This window comes from Bemisia tabaci, chromosome 6, assembly GCF_918797505.1.
Source record: "Bemisia tabaci chromosome 6, PGI_BMITA_v3".
Taxonomy (NCBI): Eukaryota; Metazoa; Arthropoda; class Insecta; order Hemiptera; family Aleyrodidae; genus Bemisia; species Bemisia tabaci.
Window position 1 is genome coordinate 9157602 of NC_092798.1, and position 18988 is coordinate 9176589.

Genomic DNA, 18988 nt, shown 5'->3' on the forward strand with positions numbered 1-18988 from the left:
TTTCTCTTATTTGATGAGTCATAGTTTGATTAATGTCTCATTGATAACAAGTTTGGAAATCGAATAAGTTGGATATATCAAGAATAAAGTAGCCATACATCAGTTTATTGCAAAGCAATTCGATGACAGAGTTGAAGCCCCCAATAGTATAGAGGCAAGATATAAGTGACCCGAAATTTAAATACGACGATTGGCTGAATGGTGAATAAAGAAAAGTTATAGGTGCGAAAATGAATAAAATTGGTTCGCAGTATTAAGAATATCTGATGGAGAGAGTTAAGCATTGACAGATTATGACATAGGTATGGTGTTGCTAATGGCACCACGATCCAGTCGTAACACGGTGAAACCGGTCGCGGTTTACTATTAAACTGGCTCAATGGCTCAATGCTCGCTTAAATCTGTCAATGCTAAGCTCTCTCCCCGTCAAGTCGTTTTATGCGATAAATAAAATTTGACTGATTTTCGGGTCTGTGTCCTACATCTAATTGACCCACACCAACTCTGCTAAGATAAAACGACGTATGAGCATTCGACATCTGCCAAATTTCCATTGATAAAATTTTTACTCGTGAGGAAAATTATGAATATTTTTCCTTGAAAGTTTTAGGAACTTTAGATCAGAATACGAACAAAATTCTCTGAGAAATTGGAAGATAAATATTCATAAGTTTACCAGGGAATTCGCGGTTTATCAAAGACAATTTGGCAACACCTGAAGGTTCATACGGCGTTTTTCCTTCGCACGGCAGAACTGTGGGTCATCGTTGTGTGATCCAGTTTTTGAAGATATGAATCGCTCTATATGACGAGGATTTATCTTGACAGTTTATCAAATAATTGAAGAATCAAAGGCTGCTCGTGGAACGGGCTAGGATTTAGAACGTACTTCAAAAAATGTGATTTTGCTTATATGTAGTAACATTTCTTTTTTTAAAGTTTAGCTCTTACTCGGGCACACTTTGAGTTGTTCTCTCTTGAAATTGTTGGCTTTAAGTTTTCTAAGATCTGTGTATTTAGTCCGTGTAAATCAAAATAGACACTGAGAATGTTTAAGTTTGCCCAAAAAGTAACATGTATTCGATAAGGGATAATCGGCACCTATCTTGCTATATCGAGAAATACGTGTTTGAAGTTTCGGAATTACATGGATCCTTACGGCGAGAAAACAGATCAAACTGACTTTTTGATGCTTAAAAATTGGAATTTGGGAGCGAATTTTTCGCAGAATATGCATTAAGACTAGTTTTACTTGAAATCATTAAAAGCTCAATTTTTCAAAATCTGCACTTATGATACGCCTTGTCCTTCAAGCCCATCAATTATCAAATAGCTAAAATTTAACCGATATTTATAGTACCTAAAGTGAAATACTACATAATATTCAACCGCAAAGATGTATCGTACCTCATCATTTTCTTTAGAGAAATATTTTACCAATTGGCGCTTTTAAATCAAAATAAACTATATCCATTTTGACATGAGCCCTGTCATGCATGTTTTCTCATAGCTCAGGGCTCATACCAGTATATATACAGTTCCTTTTGATTTAAATACATCCTAATAATGACAGGACATGGCAATTCCAAGCTCATATAACTGTAACAATAAAAAAGGGACAAATAAACGCCTTCATATTTTGAGTATGCAACACGCACAGTCATAGAGTGCGAATAGTTTCACGTAGGCGGATCATTGCGGGGTCGAAGCGCTCGGCTGCTTTCTATGCAGGCGCGTTTTTAAGGTTCCCCAAGGAAGATGACCATGTTCAGATGAAAGACTCGCTCACCAAAATTACGAATATCAATTTTGAGAAAACTACACTACCGCTAAAAAAATAAATGATAGAAAAACGATTATCGTTCTCCGTGCAGCGTACTTTCACATCAGATGCATTAAATAAAGGTATCACAGGTTAATCTGTTCCAAATATGTTAGGCCCTTCTCCTCCATCCTGCCGTTGAGATGGTGCGCCATTTGAACGCATTGCCATTAGTATACTAAAATTCAGGAGGCAGGCTGAAATTAAAAAGCGCTCCTTGTCGACTGACGAGCGCTTAAGGTGATTCGATGGACGCCATATTTTGTGTCAAAACGGCATGCGATATATCGCATCAATTGGTTCCATTTTTTCAGCTACTCGTCATTTTTCTCCGCAATTTTGAGATCGCAATTCTGTTGTTAGGAGACTAAAACACTCACTTTACCAATTTTAACAAAGAAATTCAACGTAAGAAAGGCGTGGTTTTTTTTTAGAGAGAAAATATCGTATTCGAGTGCAGTTCCGATATCAGTATCGAATGCGATATTTTTCCTCTAAAAAAACCACGCCTTTATTACGTTGAATTTCTTTGTTAAAATTGGTAAGTGAGTGCTTCAGTCTCCTGAGAACAGAATTACGATCTCAAAATTGGAGAAAAATGACGAGTAGCTGAAAAAATGGAACCAATTGATGCGATATATCGCACGTCGTTTTGATACAACATATGGCGTCCATCGAATCACCGTAATATTTTGAAGTGGCAATACCGCTCGAATGCTAATTTTTACCGAAGTAAACCCCGATGATGAAACTAAACAATACAGTTTGCTTTCCCTAAATCGATCCCCGTTCGAAAACAGAGAAACCGTTTTTGAGTGCTGTTCTCCGGGGTCGCCTACAGAGAGCGCACGCACTTCTCGGCGTGTACGGGGGGAAATTTCGTGACCGGAATACTTCTTCACCCCGAGCAAAAACCGCGTAACTGAAACGAAAATCGTATTCACATTTGCGGTTTTTACCGCGGCGATCGGGCGCTCGACTTATCTCGTCCATATTCCGAAAACGCTTGCTCGGTATTGACACAGATCAAAAGCACGTATTTCACCGCCGGTCCGTTCGGTTACGGATTAATGGCCGCGCCTCTCGGAAACCTCGTCAGCTCGTTATTGTTTGGCCTCGTAACGAGAAGGTGAGCTCACGAGAAAAAAAAAAAGGAGAAAAACTTATAAAACATGTAGATGGAGGGGAGGGATACGGAGAAAATATGAATGGATGATTTTGTCACCCTACACCGCAAAAACGTCGTAAGGGTTAGCCGGTGTTGCCGCTGTTAGCTTGAAAAATTTAAAGGCTTCATAATAGGTCATCGGATGTAGAGTACCTATATTACTGTGCTAAGGAGGAACGTCGCACGAACCTTCAACGCTGGAAAAAAAAACACATTGGATCTAGAGTCCAGACTCTTAAAAACATCGACAAGGAAAAATACTCTTGATTCAATCAGATTCAAGCTTTAATCAAGAACCAAGCCTCTTAATTTGAGCGGATTTCCTTTTGATTTAAGCTTAAGTCTGATTGAATCAAGAGTCTTTTTTCTTGTCAGTGTTTTCAAGAGTCTGGACTCAAGACCCAATAAGTTTTTTTCCAGTGAAGCGTCGCCAAATTTCCTTTGATTAGGTACAAATTCTCGAAAAAATGTGTCAATATTTTTTTTTAAATTTTTCATACAGTTTTGTTCGCAGTTCCACTTAAGGTTTCTGAAAATTTCAAGGAAAAATATTCATAGCTTTCCTCAAAAATAATAATTTAATCGGAGGAAATTTGGCAACTCTCGAATGTTCATACGGCGTTCTTCCTTAGCACGGCAGCATACAGGGTGATCCAGGGTTAAACGGCCAGACTGCAGGAGCCGAAACACCCCCAAACCCCCTTTTTAAATTGAGATTTCGGTTTTTTTAGATCATTTATAAATTCAGGGCATGAAAGTACGGGGGAATACAAATTTTCATGAGATTGGTTTCACAAGCGTTGCCAAAAATCAGGAAAAACGATTTACTTTCCGACATTGTTGATTTTTGGGGGGGGAGGGAGGGCCCCAGAAATAATCGTACTCCTCCGCGTGAATTCTATTGCCGCAAAATTTTCAGTAAAAAAATATATATTTATAAAAAAAAAAGAATTTTGACAACAACGACGTGAACTGACTCTTACGGTGTATTTGCAATTGGGTGAGGAACTTCATTCTTTGATGACGCTAGGGAGCGTTACTGATTTTTAGTGCAGCACAAACACGTGTTCAAGGGAGGCAAACAATGTTAAGACTATTACGGGAGCGCGCATACGGGCATTGAAATAACGAAGCAGGTTGAGAACTCTCGATTTCTGACTGGAATAGAGTATCGTGTAAACACTTCACTCACGCGTGTATTGTCCTCGGAACATTATCATTCCCAACCACGTTCCTAACCCGCCGTGCTGAGGAAGAACGCCGTATGAACATCATAGTATTGCCAAATTTATAGTTCTGAAAAACTCATTTTTGAGGAAATTTATGATATTTTTCATTCAAATTTTCAGAAACTGTGAATTGAATTGCGAGATAAATTTTCTGGAAAAGGAGAAAAATATCCACAAGTTTTCGTGGAAAACTATATTTGATCAGAAGTTTGACAACGTCTGATGGCTCTTGCGGCGTTTTTCCTTAGCCTAGCAATATAGTCGGGTGTCGAACGTTTTTGTATAAAATCGAGCGCGCATCCAGGCTCTTGAACCCAGGATTACGTGGACTGCGATTCCCGAAAGGAACCGAGTATTTTGAGAGTCAGACGGCCTGCTCTATGAACCAAATTTTTGACGAGGACAATTTCCCTCTTCATTTTCCGATCAAATTTAATTGATGAGACATCATGATTTTCAAAATTTATGGGATTTTTACAATTAATGGGATTTTCAATTTATTGAAAATGATCATAATAAGGAGTTTCAGACCTCTGAATTTTAAATTTTTTCTTGCGCTCATAATCATGCGTTTTGCTAACGGCTACTAATGTTTTTATGAGGATATTTTCCTTATTATATTTGGAATAAAATGATACAATTTTAATTCCTAATAGAACAAGAAGAAACAAGGAAAGCTATTCGAAGCTTCCGAAGCTACTCTGGAAGAAACAAAGAAACTCGTAGGATTTTCCTTGTTTCTTCCGATTGGCAATGAGATGATTATATTTCAAAACGCACTGGTTTTTTCTATATTTTCTTATTTTTTGTCCTGTTCTGTATCCTTTCCCCAGATTAAGTTGTTACTCAATTAGGAACTAAAATAGTACAGATTGAATCTCAAGGAGTTCAGAAGATTCAGTTTATACTTAGTTTCTCGATATGAATAGGTTATAGTTATATCAAAATATTAATTCTGGCTGGACTAATAATACTCAAAATTTTAAATGATTTGAACTAAAAATTCATTTCCGTGTGTGTTCATGTTACGAAATGTCAATGAGCTTTTACTTATTTTCTGCGAATTGAATGCCATTACTTAGAAATTGGAAACACAATCAATCGTCACAAAATTCCTTTCTGCGATTTCGGCTGGAAGAAGTGAGCAGAAAATACTTACGTCACAGAAAAAATTATACCGTCGAGGGAAAATTTATTCATTTATTCTCGATCGGAGGTGAATACAAATGAAATTACTGCAGCTGTCATTAAAAATTGAAATTTCCGGGGTAAAAGCATCGCTGACAAAATCAGCGTGGAATTTCGCGAACGGCTTTCAAAGAGCACAACCGACCTGCCTCTCCAAAAAATGCGGTTCCTGTTTTCGAAAAATGCAGACCTTTTTGGCTCGAAAGCCGGACGTTTCAAGTTTACGGAGTTCGAGTTCGAAATAAAAGATTCGGCCAAGAAAAAGGACCGATGAAAAAAAGCCGATAATGAAGGGTGCTCCGTGTAAAATGTCATCACCAGTAATAATTACCGGCTTTTGATTTGGACTTACAGGCACGCGTTACCAGGCCGAGAATTTCGGGCCCTTTTTTGGCTTTGATAATCCGTAAGAACCAGGAAAAACTGCCCGCAAAATTCCTATGCGCTTTTAGCTAGCTACTGTTTTAATGGAAACCTCAATTGAAAATGTTTGATATTTGCTTAAAAGGCAACTTTCTCTGATGGTGCCTTCTTTGGTTAGCAGTGCGATAAAATGATGGTATGCACTCCCAGGGCCGAATTAAGGGGATGGCCACATGGGCCGCGGCCCATGGCGGCAAATCTAGGGGGCGGCAAATTTTGCAATTTTTTTAAATGTAGGTATAAAATAAAATCGAATTTAGAGAAAAAAATACAAACGAGAAAAATCAACAAAATCTCTCATTTCGGAGAGTATAGTAATTTCTAATTTTGTCGTCTTTCAGTGATACAAGAGACAGCACCTTTAATTCGTCGAGTTAAGAGAGAAACCAAACATGCAATTTGGCCTGGAACGGCGCGACTTAGAGAGAAATGATGACGAGGACTTGAGATGAAAAGGAGAAGCCCTCGGCGCGGCAGTCGGCATGTAACACATATTAGCGCCTACAAGACTGCACGAATACTTCACGCATTGCATTAAACACAGTGCGATCACTGCAGTCAGCGTGAAACGGATAGCGCCTACAAGAATGCATGAATACTTCACGCATTGCGCCAAAGACAGTGCGGTCAGCGTGAAACGCTTAGCGCCTACAAGACCGTCGGAATACTTCATGCATTGCGCCGAACACAGTGCAGTCTGCGCCGCGCGGCGACGGAAGTTAAAATCATTAGACTACATTTATGTTTGTTCTTTCATAATTTTTTCGCTCATTTCTAATGAATGGAAGGCCTTGTCCACACAGAGATAGGTTTACGGAACTTAACTTTCGCGCAAAGTTCCGTGAACTTTCGCTAGTAGTGTTGACAGGGCTCTCCCAAAAAATGTGTCCAAGACAAGTATTTCGTCCATGTCCCCCCTCTCTCCCTCCCTCCCTCCCTCCCCTTCCCTTCTCTCACTTCTCTCTCCCCCCTCTCCCTCTCTCTCTAAAGAAACAAAAACAAAAAAAAATCACTGAATAGAATAATATGCTGTTTTAGCACCTAGGACGTTAAAAATGTGTGGTGATCCCAAGATGGTGCCTTTACTGCCCTGGCAGTTAACTTTACATCCCATGAGTGCAAATTCAACTGCGTGGACAATCAAGGTAGCATCTTAGGATCACCGGACATATTTTTGACATCCTGGGTGCTAAAACAGCATACCATTTTTTCCAGTGTACTTTAAATATTGCGAAAAACCCGAGACTTGAACTTACCTTTCAGCGATCTTTCCGGCCTCGAGCTTAACGACGATGTAGCGGACCTCGGAACTCTGAAAGTCGAGCGCCTTCATGGTGAGGTAGATGCCCAGGTCCTCGTCCGCCCTGACTTTGAGGAGCCGGATGAGCCGGAACCTCCTGCTCGGCTCCGCGTTGAGATTGGGTGGCAGTGACGTCATGGGCGGGAGTGACGTCATCTCCTGCTCGATAGGTAGCACCGTCGAGAACATCCTCCGCGGCTTGGTGTTCTTGACGAACATCTGCCGGGTGAACTTGGGGGTGCGGGGGATGTCCCGTTTGTCGCCCTTGAACTTGAAAGGCGGGGATTCCGAGCCCTGACTAGATTGCCGCGACTTGAACTGCCGGCTCAGGCTGTAACAAGATTGTAATAAATATTGCAATGGGTCACTAGACAAGGTAATACCTAGAGGGAAACGTCACATTTTTCTCTTCAAAATCCTACGTAGAAAACGATTCATGTGACGGGAGGTTGAAACATCAACTCCTAAACGATAAATAATTAACAAATATTTTAACACAGATCAAATGGAATTTAGATGATACTAGCGACGTTTTATGTATTTTTGCCATAAAATCAATATTAATTGTCTTCTTCTTCTTCTTCTTCTACAAACGACTAGGGCATAGCCCTGTTTGTCAGGCCATCCAGTATCGAGCACAATTAATAAATCATATAAATATTAAAAGATCTAAAAGTCATTAAAAATAAAGGACTCGTCGAATCAAATTGGAAAAGTCCCAGATGTAGTTGCGATAGATTTGTATTTTCGGTTTACTTAGTTTGCTAATAGTTTTGTAGTTTTTTTTAATACATATTTATATTTTTTTAAATTTGTTTTTGTAAAATGTTTTCACTTGTTGCTCCGAAGAAAACCGCAGTTTGTCGGCGGTCGAAACGTTTGCTTTGTTTCCTGTAATTTTTTTTATTATTTCTCATCTCTGTGTAGTTTGAAATATTATTTGTTTAATTTATTTTTGACTTGTGGCTCGATTATTTTTACAATCATTTTACCATGCCCTATGAAGCTTAGCCAGCCGAATGTAATTAAAATGTATATACATATTTATAAGTCACAATTTTTTATTATCTTTTATTTTCATATGATTTCATTGCGTACCTATTGTAGGCCCAGGGGGAGCTGGGCTGTAGGGCCAGACTAAAGGGTTGCTCTGTGTCGTCGAGCCGCTCGGACTTGACACTGCTCGAGTCGAAACTTTCGTTGAGGTCGGACTTCTCGCTGAGATCCAGCTTGAGAATGAAACTGTCCTCTGCGTTCCTCGTGCTGTCGCTGTCGTAGCCTGACTCGTTCGAGCTCACGTAGTTGCTCAGGTGCAGCTTGTCCGCCTTCATCGTCAAACAGCTACCTCTGTTGATCTACCAAGAACAACATACAGTTTCATTACTCAAATGCATTATAATGGTTCTTCCAACTAAAAATTCGCCAAGTTTAGTACAGGCACTGAAAGAAAATATATGCTGTTTTAGCACCTAGGATGTCAAAAATGTGTCTGGTGATCCTAAGATGCTGCTTTGATTGCCCACGCAGTTGAATTTACATTCATAGGATGTAAAGTTAACTGCGAGGGCAGTAAAGGCAGCATCTTTGGATCACCAGATACATTTTTGACATCCTCGGTGCTACAACAGCATATTATTTTTCTCGGTGTGGGTTTGCCCGGTAAAAAGGTGGCGACAGAGGGTTTAAGAAGAGATGAAGGAGTGCCAACTCCCTGATGGGTTGTGGCAGGACCGAGTTTTGTGACGGCTGGGCGTCGCAGAGTGTTAGAGAGCGCTGTGAGAGCGATTCTTATGCATGCATGTAGTACATAGGAATCAAGCACGAGATAAGTTTTAAAACGAGAATGTTAGAAAATGAAAAAAAAAAATGAAATGTATGAAAAAAGGGGAAAAAATCGACAAAGAAAAAAATTGAAAGATAGGAATGTATGGAAGAATGTTTTTACACATGCAGAGAAAATAATAGCCAACATATTATTTCTGAAATAAGCAGAAAAGTTTCTTTCTGCTAACCTTGATCTAAAAATACAGTGTGCATGAACGAAAGTCCTTTGGTTTTTCAAAACTCCCGGCGAAAAAGCGTAATTCCATTCCAATGTAGCCGAATTTGACAGACAATTTTTCTCCGATTGATTTTTGCATGAGATCTGAGGAAAAAATCGGTGAAATTTGTAGTTAGAAATACCCAAAATTCTCCTTACTATGCAATTTGCGAGAGGAAACTTTCACAACATTGAAATGGAGTTACATACTTTCGCGAGGGAAACTAGAGTACCTGTATAGCGAGAGTATGGACAGATGGTTTCATGGAGATCTTAGGGCCCAAAAGTGCAGCCATCCTTCTAACCAACTTCTAACACACAAAATTTCACTGCCAGTCTGCAAATTCCAATTCTAACCAAGATGGCCAAGAATGTACAAAAATGACCATTCCTCCGCAAATATGAGTAAATTTGCGCAAAAACTGAGTCAAATACGTGCTTTATTAACGACGGTTCGTGACAATAGTATTAGTAAATCGTTCTGGATAATTGAAATTCATAGGTTGGCTGCATTTCTGGGCCCTAACTTTATTTAGAGTCCCTTTATTCTGAGAGTCAAGACAATTTGAATCCATTTCTGATTGGCTCCCGTATTTTAGGCCTCCACAGTGTCACAAACGGGAATAAAGATTACATTTTCACCAATTGCAAAGATTATAATCTGGAATGGACCAGGGAATTACGGGTTCGGCAAGGAACAAACGGAATGAGAGGAGGAACGGAGAAAGGCATTTGAGAATGGGCCGATCAAAGATTACGAAAAACGTTCAATTTCTGTAATCTTTATTCCCGTTTGTGACATCCATGAGCCGAATTGTCTTGACTCTCAGTATAAAGGGACTGTAACTTTATTCGCAGAGGCATCGTTGAAGGCCTGATGGATTTTCGGAGTTTCACATCTGTCCATACTCTCGCTATACAGGTACTCTAAGGGAAACGACGCTTTATAATAATTACCTCCAGACTCGGTTTTTTCCGCCGCCCGAGCGTGCTGCACTCTATCGTCGGCTCGATCTTCAGGTTCGGAAAGTGCTCCTCGGAATTGGACCTCACGCGCAGCGTCTCGTACGTACTGAACGAGTCGCTCTGCGCGAACTTGGAGCACGAGAGCCCCGACTTGACGTTCTCCTCCGGGAGGACGGACAACTTGGACCTCAAAAACGCGTATGGGAAGTTGGCCTTCTTGGGCGACGGCGTCGCCCCCTGGCCCAACCTGGAGATATTATCGCACGACATGGTCTTCATGGGGTAGTTGGCGTCTTTGTCGCTGGGGGCGGGCTTGTCGAGGCAGTCGGCGGGGTCGTCGCCGCGGACGTAGGACGTCACGAGGTGCGACGTGGAGACGGAGCGGTAGAGTTCCGGCTCGGGGGGTTTATCGGAGGCCCGGAAGCTACCGGTCTGGAGCCGGGTTTGGTTGTTGTAGCCGAGTCGGTTGAAGAAACCTTTGATGGAGGATCGGGTGTTGGAGTCGGTGGAGGTTGGGGTGTTGATGTTTTCCGAGGATTTTCCGCCGCGGAGGGGGGTGCGCTTCCGGAGGCTGTCGCGCGAGCCGATGCTGTCCGAGTCCAGGGAGTCCCGCGACTCCGAGCGCCGGAGGAGGTCCAGTTTCTTGCCCATCTTTCGGCCCCAGGTGGAGAGCTCTGCGACACAGAGAAAAAAGCGTCAAGTTACACAACGATTGGAGTGAGTTCGGCAGTATGGGTACATTGTCATCGAATTGTTGAAGAAAATGAAAGAAATCTCTTATTTTTAGAACTGAGAGCTCTGTGACACACACGGACAAATAGGGTAGTCGATACAACTAGCCGCTGGTTGTGTCGACTACCCTCTTTTTTTCGTGTAGAGAAAAAAGTGTCAAGCTACACAACGATTGGATTGAGTTAGGCAGTATGGGTACATTTTCATCAAAATTGTTGAAAAAAAGAAAAGAAATCTCTTATTTTCAAAACTGAGAGCTCTGTGACACAGAGAAAAAAGCGTCAAGTTACACAACGATTGGATTGAGTTAGGCAGTACGGGTACATTTTCTTCAAAATTGTTGAAAAAAAGGAAAGAAATCTCTTATTTTTAGAACTGAGAGCTCTATGACACAGAGAAAACAGCATCAAGATACACAACGATTGGATTGAGTTAGGCAGTATCGGTACATTTTCATCAAAATTGTTGAAGAAAAGGAAAGAAATCTCTTTTTTTAGAACTGAAAAATTTAAAGAGTGAGAATGAATTTTTACATCCGCGCACTTTAAAACACCAATATACTGAAACGACGTAAACACCATTTTACATTTTTTGAAAACAATGTGTCGTAGCAGAAAAACTTGTGTCCCTTGGGACAAAATTTTTACAGAATTCTTTCGCACATACTATCAAGAATATGACCTGAAAATTTGACCCTGGTAAAAATTGACAGTAGAATCTGTGTTCCAAAATACCATAGACCTACAGCTGACTGTAAGATTTCCAATAGCTTCTATAGCCGGCAACACAATTTCTTATAGCCTTTCATAGCCGATGGCGATTAAGCAATAGCCTGACGATAAAGTGTATGCTAAACGTTACTAATTACGGATGCTAAGACTTAGTGAGTTTTTGGACTACCGCTCTCTTTTTGGGCCATAGTATCTTGATTTATTTTGCGAGGAAAGCTCCGTACTTTTGAAGGATGCCTGCCATTCCTAATATGTTGGAGCGCCTTCAATTTCGTACGATACTGTGCAATACCTCTGGTGTGAAATAATTGCTTCAACCGCCGTGGTACGCTGCGGCGCGGCGCGCGCGGCGGGCGGGCAGACAGCGCGAAACGCGCATTGGCGCCTACAAACCTAACAGGGATACTTCACGCATTGCGCAATGCGTGAAGTATCCCTGTTAGGTTTGTAGGCGCCAGTGCGCCGCCGCTCCGCTTTGTGTTGGGCTCTAATATTTAATCTCGTGGAGTCAGCGTTGTTCAACTCATGACTTTGAAATGTTTGCACACTCTGTATGGATTATTCTCATTTTAATTGATGAAAAAAATATGTAGTAAAGGAAAATATAATGTGCGTTTTGTAAATATTATGGTGATGCCGTACAAACTTGCGGATTTACAAAGCGCACGAATTTCTACACAATTTCTTATAGCCTTTTATAGCCGACGGCGAAAAAGCAACAGCCAGGCGATAAAGTGTAAAGCCCGGCAACAGGAACTATAGCCCGGCTGTTTAATTTTTTATCGCTTCGTGTAGTCCGGCCGTATGATTTTTTCCACTTTCTACAGCCAGCTATATGATTTTTTATCGCCTTCCTCAGTCGGCTATAAGAACTCCTATGGTATTTTGAAACGCAGCTCCTATCGCCAATTTTTACCAGGGGAGGTGCATGGGTGAAACACTTTTTATTTTATAAATTGTTCAGTTCCAAAAAACGAGGGAAAATTTTGATGGATTTGCGGCGTTCTTGCTTAGCACGGCAGTATAAAACACCATTCAATCACATAATTATGTTCCTTTGGATTGAACCCCTAAGAGATTCATTAACGGAAAAAAGTGCAAGCAATTAGCATGTGTCACCATTTTGTTTCATGAATAAATAGAGTCGGGTGCTCAAGTTCGTTTAATCGGTTAAAAACCTGTGGAGGGACTTCGATCGACACATATATCGATTGAAAAATATGAACATGAGCTGATCGACACTGAATCAATAGACAAATGATTGAAGAACCGGTGTCGATTCTGTTTACGTCTTTATTTCTGACAATCGATTTTTCGACTCTCTTGTCGATCTGTTGGTCGACTTCGATTCAATTGAAGAAATTGGATCGATTCAAGGTGTTGTCGATCAATTCACGGGTTTGTCGATCGATTCGCAGATGTGCTCAATTCGCGTTTTTGATTATCGATCGATTCATGTCGATTGAATCGAGATCGGTCGGTTAATCATTCGTCGATCCGTTCATATTTTCATTTTTGAATCGATTTCTGTCGGTTAAATACGTTATCACACACTCTCACTGAAAAAAAAAAATCTTAAATTTGCCGCCAAGAAGTATTTTTTCTGAAATCAAGAATTTTGCCGTTTAATAGAAATCACTTTTTCGCTTGACCCTATACCATTATTTTGCTTATATTAAGAAAAAAATCAGCTTATATCTAGATAAAACACATTATCGGCGGCAAATGGAGAATTTGCATGCAAATTTTTTATTGCTTCATCTGAAAGTGCTTCAAGAGCTGATTTCACAGTATTTTTTATAATTTGTTTCTGATTTGGGAAATAGTATAAAAATAGATTTCAAAGTGAGAAAGTGCACCGCCTAGTGGCGTCATCTGGCGGCATTTCCCATTTGAACACATGTATCGTAGCAGATTAGATCATTTTGCCATATCTCCTCCAATAAATGCTCAATTTATGAACCAAGGGTATCCTCGTGTCCAGTTCACTCTGTAGTTCCCACTTAAACACGAAAATCAAATTTCAGACACCTGCAAATTCTCTATTCAAGAATCATCATGCTTGAGCCAAGCACCTTTTTTTCAGAATTCATGTCGCTTACTTTTCTAACCCGCGTTAAAGTCACCAAACGAAGGTTATCGTGGAAACCTTGAAGGGAAAACAAAGGGACTCACTTCTTTTCATATCGATGGGCGGAGCGTCGTCCTCGAGGATGAGGGCCGGCATGGCGGTGACGGTCTGGAAGACCTGCGGTTGATCGGGGCCCTTTTCCTGGCGGCCGCGCTCCGACTTGATCGTTTTGTCCTGTCGCTCGGCCGTCGCCGTCGTCCGCTCCCTCTTCTGGTCCTCCGCGCCGTCCTCATACTCGTGCGAGGAGTCCAGCCGCTTCAGCCTCAGAATCCTCATCCTCCCCGCCTTATCCTTCCGCACACCTCGAGCCTGCGACAAACAATCACATCACTCTTAGATACACTTGCACTCTTTCAAGTTGCACACGAAAATACCGATAATTTGACTAAAAAACAAAAGAAAAACGCACTGAAAAAAAACTCCGGCCGTGGGAGTCGCAATGGACCACTAGACAAGGTACGAATTTAAGCATTCTGATACATGTTTTTTAACCAAAATTTCACGTAGAACACGATGCGCACAAAAAAAATTAGCGATATCAACTCCTTACGAAGATATTTAATGATTCCTGATGCGTGAATTCAAACCACCCGCTCAATAAAACTCAATGCTCTACGTGATTCACATCGCGCGTTGAATATTATCGTGACAGTCTCTGCGATATGAAAATCTGGCAACCACAAATTTGACGCTTTGGCTCAGCTATAGCAAATTGCTTATCATTTGAACAACACATGGTGGGAAATGAACAGTGCTCAATTGAGAGGCTTGCTGAAACTGTTGTAGTGCGCGCTTTGACTCACGTAGAGCTTTGAGTTTCTTGTGAGCGGGCAGTTCAAAATCCGCGTAACCAATGTTGAAAAAGGTTAATATCTTCGTCAGGAGTTGGTTTCAGTAATTTTCGTTGCGCGAATTGTGTTCTACGTAAAATTCTGATTAAGAAACATGTATCAGAATGCTTGAATTCGTGCCTCGTCTAGTGGTCCATTACGGGCTATATAGTCATACCGTCCGTTACGGCCTCAAAGGCCAAAATTCCGGCTGCTGGAGCCGTAGCTTCGGCCTCTGAACCCGGAGCAATCGAAGCTACACCTCCAGCAGCCGGAATTTTCGGCCTTTGAGGCCGGAACGGACGGTATGTCTAAGTAGCCCGTAATTCCGGCTCCCCCGGCCGGAGTTTTAATTTCAGTGCGGGTAAACAAGGCTAAGAACATCAAAACATTAAGCCTGGGTCGTTTCGAGGTAATTTTAACCCCCTCTTCGACCAGAGAGCTGATTATTGAAATTGATAGACAAAGCTATAGACAAAGAAGACATAGGGGCATGAAGCGATCATATTAGTTGAAATTGGTGGTTCCCACAGACAATGAGAGAAAATGATGGACTAACTATAGGGTCTCTCGTGGGTTGACGATATTTTCTCTGTTACTTACCTCATTTTTCCATCGTAATTTACTGGAAAAAACAACACATTGGATCTAGAGTCCAGACTCTTGAAAACATCGACAAGAAAAAATGCTCTTGATTCAATCAGATTTAAGCTTAAATCAAAAACCAAGCCTCTTAATTTGAGCGGATTTCCTTTTGATTTAAGCTTGAATCTGCTTGCATCAGAGTCCTTTTTCTTGTCAATGTTTTCAAGAGTCTGGACTCTAGATCCAATGTGTCTTTTCTTCCAGTGTTACCCGCCTCTACCAATAGAAGTGCTTTAATTCCCTTTTGTCTTCTTTGTCAATAGCTTTGTGAATTAATTTCAATAATCAGCCCGCAGGAAATAAAAATATATGAAAAATTAAGAAAATCAGTACACTTAGACCTCCATTTAGTCCGAGAGGCGCGCTGTCACCTTTTCGCCGGCTGTGTTACGACATTACGTCACGCAGTGAAGGCGAGCGCCTCGTGTTCTGCGCCCGACCAGATGACCGCAGGCAAATATTTCACTTTACCGCGGTCGCGAGTGTCCACTACTTGGCACGCTAATCTTCCCTTTTGGTCTTCGTATTGGATATATTTTTGCCAAACGGAACTATGTGCATTAAGACATGAGCCCTGAGACCCATGAGGATATTTGTGTAACAGGGCTCACGTCATAATGCACATAGTTCCGTTTGGCAGAAATACAAAAGTAAGTATAGGAGACTTCGTCGTTTCCCACACAAAAGAACGTAACTATATCTTAGTGTTGCCGAATTTCCTTTCGCAAATTGCTTTCTACCAAGAGAATCTTGGGGACTGACAAAAAATGCCCACCTAAAAAATTTTCCACCTTGAACTGGACCACATTTTGCAATCTGGAACTATAAATTCTAACCCGGTTTAAAAACAACGTATGTGCCATTAGTTTCCATATGCACATAAGAGTTTTTCCAGAGGAGCCTGAATTTATAGTTCCAAATTGCAAAATGCAGTCCAACTAAGACATCTGTTTTTTTCTTCCAAGTTGAATGACCGCGTCTCATGAAATTGGTCAATCCTGCACTTGCAAGCTATCCCTCATGTTTTCTTGGTTCTTATATCAAATCACCGACGACATCCTTGATTTTTCTGCACTAATGGCAACGCAGGCCCGGTGACCGCGGCGCGCGACAAGGCGCAGGTGTCCGCGTCGCGTCGCGCGACGGTCCGTGGGTCGGGATGCGCGAGTGACCGCAGTCCTGCCAGATAGCGCCACGGGCGTCCTATCAAATACCCACCGAACCACTCCGATGATGCCTCTCCAAGGGAAAACGCCTTATGAGCATTCAGACGTTGCCTAATTTCCTCCCTTAAAATATGAATTCTCAGGGAAATTTGCGCATATTTTTCTGCGAAGTTTTCAGAGAGTTTCATTCGTAATTAGATCTACGTCATCTGAAAATTTTAAGGCAAAATATTCACAAATTTCCTCAAAACGGATGTTTTGTAGGAGGATATTTGGCGGCATCTGAGGACTCATACGGCGTTCTTCCTTAGCGCGACAGGATAGTCCCTGCAAATCCCGCACCGCGCGGCAGCACTGCCGGTGTGTTACACATCGATCGTTTAACTCATTGCAAAGTCGGATCCCTGAAGAAAGTGGTTTTGCTGCCCGTGGACGGAATGGATGGGCTAAACCGCGCAAGTCTCTTCAGATATCCATTCCAGGTGCGTGGTTTTGCTTGGCGCAACAGTATATTGGCACCGATTGCGATCAAACTAGGAGCCAGAGAGGCCCCGGTGGCGATGGCTACTGCCGCACGGAGACAACGATCTCGTTACATTGCGGCCTATTGTTCACAAGGCAGATCGCTGATAGGAACGGTCGATGGGGTTCGCAAGAAATGAACACGAGAGAGCGCTATGTGGCAGCAGCGGCGCGCAATCATTACAGAGACCATTAAGGAGGTTTTTCTTAAGCGTGCCCTCCACGAGGAAACTGGAGGCTTCGTGGAGACTTATCTCAGATCGTCCGCTCGATAATCTTGGAGGGTAACTGATGTACTTGGGACGCATCATAGATCAGATCTTGAGATTTTTAAAGAATTTCGTGTAAAACTGCCTGAGAAATTACAGAACTAGAGCTGTTTCAAGAGTTTTAGTCTGGACACACAGGGGACACATCATCGGTCGGCACATTATCATCCGCAGGGATTAAAGTACTTACTGCCGTGATAAGGAAGAACGCCGTATGAACATTCGAAAGTTGCCAAAGTTGCCAAATTTGCAAATGTTCATTTTGTCACCTCCCGGCCAAAGTATCGCAAGCGCCATGCGACGTTTCAGAATTTCCGCCGCTATTTTATTTTTCACAGAGAAATTGTAGGTTGAATCTGTATGAAAATTTCACTGAATTTTATCGGCAGCAAAAAGAGAATTCAGTGAAATTTTCAGTGCGGACAGCTTTGTCGAACAATTTCTCTATAAAGAAATAAAATGGCGGCGGCAATTTTGAGACGTTGCACGTTGTTTGAGATTTTGAGCACAGCGCTTGTGATACTTTGGTCGGGAGGTGACGTTTTTGGGTCAAAGTTCGTTCTAAAGATATACAGGGCCAATCTTCATGATTTTTCCGGCTATGATATGATACAGTCTTTCGATGAACCTGCTCTATTTAGATGCCGGAGTGCAAGGGCCCGCTGTAGCTTAGGCCAGGGGACGTACACTTCATATAAAATATTTTGTGCGGACTTTCAATTTGCAAAGAATTATGCTTCTGGACGACCTGGAAACCATCCTCAGCTCAAGAATTTTAACAATGTGACTTGAATGTCACTTTCATTTCGCGAAACACTACCATCTTGACATCCACATCTGGCAGTGCTCACACATTCGGGATCGTCTCGGTGTTTGAGCTTTGACAAAGGTCCCGGCTGCAGCAGAGCGTGCAAGTGAAAACGAGGATTGTTCGGGGGGGGGGGGGGGGTCACCGGTATTTCTCCGGTCCAGAAACCGATCGAGGATGGACCCGGAGTTTCACTTTTCGAGGAGGATCCCGGACGGAACGGTGGCAGCCACCGGAAACGTGTGATTAATTTCAGTCAGGTATGCCGCGCTAAGTAGGTGAAGTGACTTCCCCGTGCCGCGGCCTGTCGAGTCAAGGCTGGCGCAGTCACGAACAATGGGTGGACCAACCAAGCCACGCGCCAGGGAAAAGCTCTCCAGGAAACCTCTTGAGGGTTTCGTTCGAGAAGCGCTTTGCCGTACTGCCGCACAGTGGATCGAGTCGATAGGAGAGGTCGGACAGAGTTTGAAAACTTTAAACCAGAGCTTTAAAAGCTTATAACTCCGTTTATATAAAACGTTGAGGTTATATAAAAGCGGTTTCATTAGCTTCCTCGTGAAATTTTCTTCTAGTAGCACCCCTTAAACTTTAATTGTTTTTTTTTTTTTTTTTTTTTTTTTTTTTTTTTTTTTTTTTTTTTTAGATTTATTTCATTGTGAGCTTCCAATACAGGAAATATATACAATTAACTTAAATTGTAAGTAATGTATGTAGAAGTAACAACTGTATTCAATTGATTAATTATACTTAATATCATAAGAGTAACTTTAAAATGTGACGAAATAAACATAAAAATTCGCAGTTTTTGTCGAAAATTCCATGTCCGACTCTCTCTAATTGACTAGATCCACTGTAGGAGTGTAGGCATGGTGAGGAAAATCGCCGTATGAGCCTTTAAGCGTTACCAAATTTCGTTTGTTGAATCACACATTTTGGGGATTTGTAAGTATTTTTCTACCAATTTTTCAGAGAATTTTACTCGCAATTTAATCTACTATCTGAAAATTGCAGGGAAAA

The 18988-nt window shown here is 41.6% G+C and overlaps 1 protein-coding gene across 1 annotated transcript in view; it reads right to left on the bottom strand.

The window, feature by feature from the left end:
• The window catches only part of LOC109035192 (uncharacterized), a 123645-nt gene that overhangs the window by 8959 nt on the left and 95698 nt on the right, over positions 1-18988 (bottom strand). The window contains exons 4-7 of the mRNA XM_019048749.2: positions 13776-14040; positions 10129-10811; positions 8229-8485; positions 7087-7461 (exon numbers count right to left, since the gene is read on the bottom strand). Of these exons, the coding sequence (XP_018904294.2) occupies positions 7087-7461; positions 8229-8485; positions 10129-10811; positions 13776-14007 (1547 nt within the window). The 5' untranslated portion in view covers positions 14008-14040. The remainder of the gene's footprint in view (positions 1-7086; positions 7462-8228; positions 8486-10128; positions 10812-13775; positions 14041-18988) is intronic.